Here is an 8,292-nt window from a genome sequence, read left to right as displayed (position 1 = left end):
GTAGGGGTAGGTAAAGAGAATGGGCTGTAGAGAAAGAGAAACACAGAGATGATATGTGCTTTGTGGACACATGTAGACCCACCAGGGAGAGCTCCCTTTCCTCCAGGCAAGTACATAGGCAACTGGGATCATCTACAAGAGTGTGGACACACACAGACACAAACACAGACACAGACACACATACACACATTCACACTCTGAGCTGGGAAATCACTCATGTGGAGGTAGTTGGTTGGTAGCTGTGGGAAGGAGGTGGGGCAGGAGGGCGGAATGTGGGTTGGGCAAAGTTTAGAATTACAGTGCAGCAGAGGCGTTCTCAGCCCATACTTTAAATAGCCAGCACCTTACCCCTTGGATTCTTCTTCTCCCCCTTAGCTGGACCCCTGGCAACTCCTTCCTTAAGGTCTGTAACATTTCCTTATTTGTTTCTCTCTCTCTCTCTCTCTCTCTCTCTCTCTCTCTCTCTCTCTCTCTCTCTCTTCTCTCTCTCTCTCTCTCTCTCTCTCTCTCTCTCTCTCTCTCTCTCTCTCTCTCTCTCACATTCTGGAGAGTAGGTTCTGGTCTTCAGGTTCTTGAGTTCATCCAAAATCAGATTTTTTTCTCTTAAAAAAAAAGAGGTAGAAAAAAATAATTTGTGGGAATGTGTATGAAAACATATGATGTCTCCTTCCTTCCTCTAAATATATTTTCCCCTCAGATATATTACATATATACACACATACATATATATACACACATACATATATGTATATATATGCACACACATATGCATATATGTATATGTATGCACACATATACACGTGTGTGTGTGTGTGTGTGTGTGTGTGTGTGTGTGTATCTTTTTATGACTGCTTGATTTGGGGACAATGTGATTTGGTAGACAAGAACTCCAAAGTGAGGTGACAGTACATGAGTTCTTTTACCAAGTGATTAAGGGTTGCCTGATTCCTGGCCCTGAAGTCTGGATCTCTTCTAGGAAATGGAGCAATGGTTGGCTCCAGGTAGGAGTGAGAGCTTTGGAAAATCTCTGCAGCAAGTCATCTTTACAGACCCATGAAGGGGTTGCTTTACTGGAGAGAAGCTAGCAAGTGGTGGGAACAGTATTTTTTTCTGTGCCTGAGAAAAGTCCATCAGGAAGAGAGGGAAAGGAAAAAAAACAGCCAAGAGAGCTTTCACACACAAGTACTTGAAGAGGGCCAAAGTACTCATTCCTTCCTAATCTCCCCATAATCACCTGAACCCCTTCCTTTTATTCCTAAGCTGTATTGACTATCGGGCATGGCTCTTGTCTCTGTCCAGATGAACACTGCTAGCTTCCTTGGTCCTAATAGTAGGTCGGTATATTGTAGGGCCAGCAGAGATACTGGAAGGCCTCTGGGTGTAGAAAAATATGTATTGTCCTTTTTCTCCTGTTCTCTCTGCCTTTGAGATACTGCTGGGCAGAATTAATAAAATCCTCAGTTGATAATTATAATTAGGGGCCCCCAAGTATATAGCCATAGTAGGGCTGGGGCTGGAGAAAAGGACATTTCTGAGTGCTTATCTCCAGGTGCTTCAGGTATAATCTAGAAGCTCTCATACCTTTTTTTTTAAACTTGTTCTGGGGGACCCAGTGGTCCCTCTTTGGCAAAGATGTGGTAGAGAAGGGAAATGGTACACATTTTTGTACATCTTAGAAACTTTGATAGGCCCTTATTGGCCTTTATAAATAGAGTCTAGGAATCAGCTATCCCTTGAATGCATCTAAACTGGAGGATCTCAAATTCTTTTCATTCTCCCCCTTATTTCCCAACAATGCTTTTTATTTCTCATCACATTCATCTCTTTCCCCCACCCCCTCTCATGGAGCAAAAAAAAAAAAAGACTGGTGCTTATGTCACTTTTAGTATTGAACTACATCTTAGCAACTGAGAGACATGAAGAGACCAATCACCATGCTTATTTATATAACCCTTATTACATCAAGAGGATTGTACTTTCAGGAGCTAGGATCTCCTCTAGTTTCTTCCTTGTCACTGGGTAAGGATTAGAGAAACACAAGGTTGGCGCCTTCCAGGTTAATAAGGACAAAATCCTCTACTGATCTAGGCATAAAATCATGAAATAACAGAATTTCAGAGTTGGAAGAGATCTCAGAAGACATATGTCCCTGAATTAGGATCTTCTCTACAACGTACCTGACAAGTAGTCATCCAAACTCCTCTTGAAGACCTTTAGTGAAGGGGAATGCACAATCTACTGAGGCAGCCCCTTCTACTTTTGAACTACTGTGCTGGTTAGGAAGTTTTTTTTTTCCTGACATTAATTCTATATCCATCCCTGTACAACTTGAACCCACAGCCTTCTGGGGCCAAGCAAAACAAATGCAATAACTATAATAATAAGAAGAAGCATTTTATAGCACTTTAAATTTTGCAAACTGCTATACAAATTCTGTCTCATTTGATCTTCATAACACCCTGTGGGGAAAGGTGCTGTTATTATCCTCATTTTATAGGTGAGAAAGCTGAGCCTGAGAGGTTAAGTAAATTCCTGAGGTGGGATTTGAACTTAGTTCTTCCTGGCATTCTTACCCACTGTGCCACCCACTCACTGCCCACATGACAGCTATTCAAATACTTGAAGGATGTTATCATACTCCCCTACCCAAGCCTTCTCTTTTCTAAGTTAAACACCTCCCAGTTCTTTCAAACAATTGTTTTATGATATAATCTTTAGGCCCTCCATAGTCCTGTTTACTCAACTCTGGATGCTATTTATCTTATCAATGGCCTTCCTAGAATGTGGCTTCCAGAATGGAAAACATCAGTGATAGCACAACTCTCCCCATTTTACAAGATCTAGCAGGCTAGTTGTATTGAAAGTAGAACCTAAACAACTCCTGTGGTTATGTGATTATTTCCCCCCTTCACATACCCTGCATAATCCATGGGAATCTGTGGGGAACTCAGTCTGGGCTTTTGGGTTTAATGAAAGCCTTCTAGCAGGAAGAAAGGGTTACCAGTAGAGAGAATCTGGGGGTATAGATTGAGTTGGTCTCAGCAACTGGAGCTTTTAGGTGTTTCTCAGTAGGAGATGCTATGGAAGAATTGACCACTGGGGTAGAATTCCTTCCTTCCTTCCTTCCTTCCTTCCTTCCTTCCTTCCTTCCTTCCTTCCTTCCTTCCTTCCTTCCTTCCTTCCTTCCTTTTTTTCTTTCTTTCCTTCCTTTCTAGGGGGGTTTCATTTCCAGGGGTTTCCTACCAATAACAAGACTTCCTATCTCTATTCCAGGTGGGATGGATAACAGGGTCCCTGGTGCAACCAGCAATGGAAAGACAATACCAACTTATTCAGTTGTGGAAAAGGAGAAAGAGAAGGAGGAAGAGGAAGGCACACTAGAGCGGGGTCACTGGAACAACAAGTTGGAATATGTACTGTCTGTAGCTGGGGAAATCATTGGGCTGGGCAATGTCTGGAGGTTCCCCTATCTCTGCTACAAGAATGGGGGAGGTGAGCACTCACTGGCTCCCACCAGGAGGGGAAACTGTTTCTATCTTCTATACTCAATGATTCCTTGGGTGTCTTAAAGTATTGAGAGTCCTCGTACTTTTTCTTGTACCTTTCCCTGATCTACTGAGCCACCTCTAACATTATGACCTTTAGACCTGGGAATTCTTGTTTCCTAGAGATAGCCAGTGCAAATCGGGGAATGGGGAGTATAATCCTAGACTCTGTTTCTCTAGAGTATTCATGCTGGTTGGGTGTTTCTCCCTCTCAGAAGTATAATTAGATTGGGGCAATGGGGGCTTTGTTCTTTGATGAACTGTAGAGGGGCTGAAAACAGCACTCTCAGCCCTTCAGAAGCATAGAAATAACTGATTTTAGTATTTTTTTCTGTCTGGAACAGACTTGTGATTTTATTGTTTTTTTTATTTTATTAAGGGAATGATTTTATTAAGGGAACTGTTAGTGAGAATAAGCCAGGGCTCTGCAATTTAGAAAGCTGCCTGGGGCATTTAGAGGTTAAGTGGCTTGCCTAGGCTCATATAGTCAGTATGTGTCAGAGGTGGACTTGAACTTAGGTCTTCTTAATTCTGAGGCTGGCTGCTTGTGATGTTGGCTCTCTGCACTTAGCAAAAGTAATTAAAGGGGCCTGAGGAATTGTGGTATCTTAGGACATCTGTAGTGTCTTGGGGCATTCTCTTCACCTAAATTAGTGTGCATATCACAAAAATTATGGCTCTGCTCTTCCCCCTTTAAAAAAAGCCACACAACTTTTAACTGTTTTATTGATGCCTTTTGTTATCACATAGCAGTGATTTCTAGGGGGGGGGGGAAACCTTTCTAGCTTCCCATTTAATAAAGAAAAACAGTTAAGCAAAGACACTTGATATAGTGGATGCATTTGATATTGTATACCATATTTTGACCCAGTAGTCTCCCACTTATCTGCTGTGAGAAGGGAGGTGGGTATATTTCATTGTCTGTTCTCCAGGATCTTCATTTGTTTCTCAATTACTTAGAATTTGGCTTCCTCTTTGGTGATTTTTTTACATTTACATTATCATAGTTGGGCATGCTATTCTTTTGTTTTTCCATTATATGCATTTGTTTCACTCTGCATTCATTCATGCTATCTTCCTGTTTCTCTATATTTCTCAGATTCATTTCTAATTGCACAATACAATTTGATAACATTAATATACTACATTTTTCCCAGCTATTCCTGAATCAATGAGCACCCATTTTCTTTCTAGGTTTGGATTTTGTTTTTGGCCTTGCTGTCAATTACATTGTTGTAGTCATTGCTCTTTGATTTCCTTGCTCTTCTTACTTCACTATACATCAACTCAAATATGTCTTTTCATGCTTCTCTGTTGGCTTCTTACAGAGTAGTGGCATTTCATTTTATCCATTTTGAACCTTCATTTGTTGGATCTTCATTTCTGTCTCTTACCCCCATGGGGTCAAAAAGCATGTGTAGTTTAGTCATGTTTCTTACAGGATTCCAAATTGATATCCAGAATGGTTTAACGTATCGACAATGCCACTAACAATGCATTAGTATGCCTGTCTTTCCACAGCCCCACCAACATTAACAGCTCCCAGTTTTTTCTTACCTTTGCAAATGTACTAAGTCTTAAGTGATCCTCAGAGTAGGTTAAAAAAATTAATCCAATACATTGACTCTAAAAAATTGTAAATATATATATATATATATATATATATATATATATATATATATTTTTTTTTTTTTTTTCAGATCACCTTCTTTTCCTAATGTTTCCTTTCCCCTCTCCTCTACTTAGTGGGTCATATTTTGTAACAAAGAATAAAAGCAAAGTTGGAGGGGGGGAGTAGTTAAGTAACACTAACCAACAGATCTACTGAGTTTGACAATGTACATAACACTCCATGCTCATTGTGTCCTCCTTTTTAAACAAGGGAGAGAGGTACATTGTTTCCTCTCCTATTTGGGACCGAGTTTGATTGTTATAATTTGTTTCTTTTTTTCTTCCTTTCCATTATTGTGGTTATTGTGTATATCATTTTCCTTGCTATGACTCACTTCACTTCAGTTTGTATATTTCCTCACATTCCCTATATTCTTCATGTTCAGTTTCTTATAGCATGGCAATATTTTATTACATTTATGTAATCCATTTGTTTAGCTCTTCCCTAATCAATGAGCATCAACTTTGCTTCCAGGATTTTGCTGCTACAAAAAGTAATGCTATGAATATATTGGTGTATACCTTTCTTTCTATCCTTGACCTCCTTGGGGTATAGGTCAAGCAATAGGATCTCTGGGTCAAAGGATAATAGACAGTTTAGTCATGTTACTTGCAACATTCTTAATTGATAACCAGAGCAGTTAGACTAACTCACAACATCACCAGAACTATGTTAGGGTACCTGTCTTCCCATGGTCCTGACAACATTGACTATTCCCATTTTTTAATCTTATTCAATGTATAGACTGTGATGTGAAACTTCAGTGTTGTTACAATTTGCATTCATCTTATGATTAGTAACTTGAAGCATGTTTTCAAATGGTTGCTTAGAGTTTGCAATCCTTATTTAGAAAACCGTTCAGATCACTTTTCTATTGGGGAAAGGCTTTTGCTGTTATATGTTAGCATCAATTTCTTATGTACCTTGGAGATCAGATGATCTCTCATGTAAAAAATTATTCCATTTGACAATTTGTCTTCAGTCTTCATTGGTTTGGTTTGTGCAATAACTTCCATTTTATGTAATCAAAATTGTCTGTTTTGTTTTTCATAATCTCTATCCATGGTTTGTTTAAAAATTCTATACTTTCTGGCTCTTATAGAAATCTTATAGATTATGATGTTATGTTATGTTATGTTATATGTTATGTTATATTATGTCTTATAGAAGCTCTTACAGAAATCCTGAATAATGAAAAGAGGTTTCAGTATAGCTCTTTTTGACTCCTGCCTCTCTCTTTCATGTGGTGCCCTAGTTTAGCCCTAAAGGAGAAGCATGGATACCTGGGTTGACTATCAGGCTTAATAGGCCATGCAAATTCACAGGTTACCATGTAGAGGTCAAGTGGGGAAGGGTTCAAAGCAAGGCTTGTGTAATCTCCCTGAGTTAGAATTGTTTGGAGAGGGCATGGATGGAGGAGAGACAGAAATAATAGATGGAATTCAGTGGGTTATTCCATAGAATACAAGGGCTCAAATATCCTCTGGTGGCACTCATAGCCTGCCATAGGCAGAGCTGCCAGACCAGACTAATGAAGTCTGTTATATTTCTCTTTCTTAGTGACTTAGAAGTAGACTATAGCTAGAATTAGTGTATTTGACCTGGTGTGTTTCCTGGTGTGTACCTCCAAACACTTAGTGCTTGAGGTTGTGAAAGATGTATAGAGTAGGTACAATATGGATAAGAGGGATTAGGTACAATATGGATAAGAGGTACAGGAGGGGATCAGCCTCTTTGTGGAATTAGGCATTTGTTTCAAGGCCTGTAGGCTGACTGACACTTTTGCAAAGGGATAGACAGAAGCCTTTGGGTCTGGGATCATGGGTAGTATTCTAGTTTTTTTTTTCTCCTCGAAGTCTTCCTTCATGCTGCACCCTGTACCTAGAGGACCATTATGACTTTGTCAGGGGGAACCTGGCTTAAGCATCTCAGCTGCTGAAATTGTACTGGGAGTCTGGAGGATTTAGTTGGAGCTCAGGAACCTTTGAGATTGAATAACCGGCTTACCTCCTCACATTGGCAGAAAGAGGATTAGGAGGTGGAGCTGATTTCCTCAAGCCTCTTTGGAATTGGGTGATCTTTGGCCTAGGGATTGGCAGGAATGGGGTGAAAAAAGGGAAGAAAGTACAGAATGAACCCATTTGCCTTGGAATATTTGGGTCCAAGTTAGAATTCCCTGTGAATCATGGGGTAGAAACATAGGGACAACCTTTGGAAAAGTAGGATTTGGGAAATATTACTGAAATTCTGGGCCTCTGGGCAACTGGTCTTTGACTCTGTATTTAGAAGTTCCTTGCTGAAGTCCCTCAGTCCCAAACTAAAAAGGTTGGTCTGATGGGCTGATCAGAGATAGACCTCTTGTCAAGATTTACTCTAAAAACTTTGATTCATAGGACCATAGGTGAGCAAGGAGAGTGGCTTCCTCATTTTGGGGCATGGATTTCTGCTATTAGAGAGCCTGGACAAGCCTACTTGTTTGTCTGCTTTTATCGCCCAGCCAACTGATTCCCTGCCCCACTCCAAGTATATCCAACTTCCCCTGGAAGCCTACCACCTGATAGAGTGATATCTCACTGTGGGAAGTATACAGAACCATTCTTCATTCTTTGGTCACCCTGGTCTACCTAGAAAGAGGGATGCCTCCATATAAGAAAACTTTGTGTTATACAATTGGGAGGCAATGGAGTGAGTGAACTTACTTGATTATCTATTTTGTTTCCTATAAATCTTTTTGAGTCTTCCAGAGTCACTGCAGAATAATTCTTAACAATCATGGAAATTGGTATTGTAGAGTTCTGAAAATGTTACCAAACTGTATTCTATGTGAAAGGGCTATGTCTACTTTGATACCCTTTCCCTGCCTTCCCAGACTTAAACATCTGCTGCTACATGAAGGAAAAAAGATGAGCTATAGACTTAAAAAACAAGTTTTTCTTGGCAGTGAGTTGGTAAGTATTTGGGTGGGGGAGTTCTCAGGAGATTGGAAAACTTCAAGAACTGCTATTCGAATACTACACTAAAAAAACCCAAAACCCCAAAACCTAAGACTCTCTGTGCATATATTACCATGGGGCT

General features: G+C 40.1%; 1 protein-coding gene across 2 annotated transcripts in view; it reads left to right on the top strand.

The window, feature by feature from the left end:
• The first annotated feature begins 344 nt into the window (after positions 1-344).
• SLC6A13 (solute carrier family 6 member 13) overlaps positions 345-8,292 on the top strand; it is a 52,081-nt gene continuing 44,133 nt past the window's right edge. For both annotated transcript variants that reach the window (XM_021001728.2, XM_021001727.2), the window contains exons 1-2: positions 345-403; positions 3,274-3,492. In XM_021001728.2, the coding sequence (XP_020857387.1) occupies positions 3,279-3,492 (214 nt within the window). In that variant the 5' untranslated portion in view covers positions 345-403; positions 3,274-3,278. The remainder of the gene's footprint in view (positions 404-3,273; positions 3,493-8,292) is intronic.

Source organism: Phascolarctos cinereus, unplaced genomic scaffold, assembly GCF_003287225.1.
Source record: "Phascolarctos cinereus isolate Bilbo 61053 unplaced genomic scaffold, phaCin_HiC Scaffold_1;HRSCAF=81, whole genome shotgun sequence".
Classification (NCBI taxonomy): Eukaryota; Metazoa; Chordata; class Mammalia; order Diprotodontia; family Phascolarctidae; genus Phascolarctos; species Phascolarctos cinereus.
This window is presented reverse-complemented; position numbering and strand designations above follow the sequence as displayed.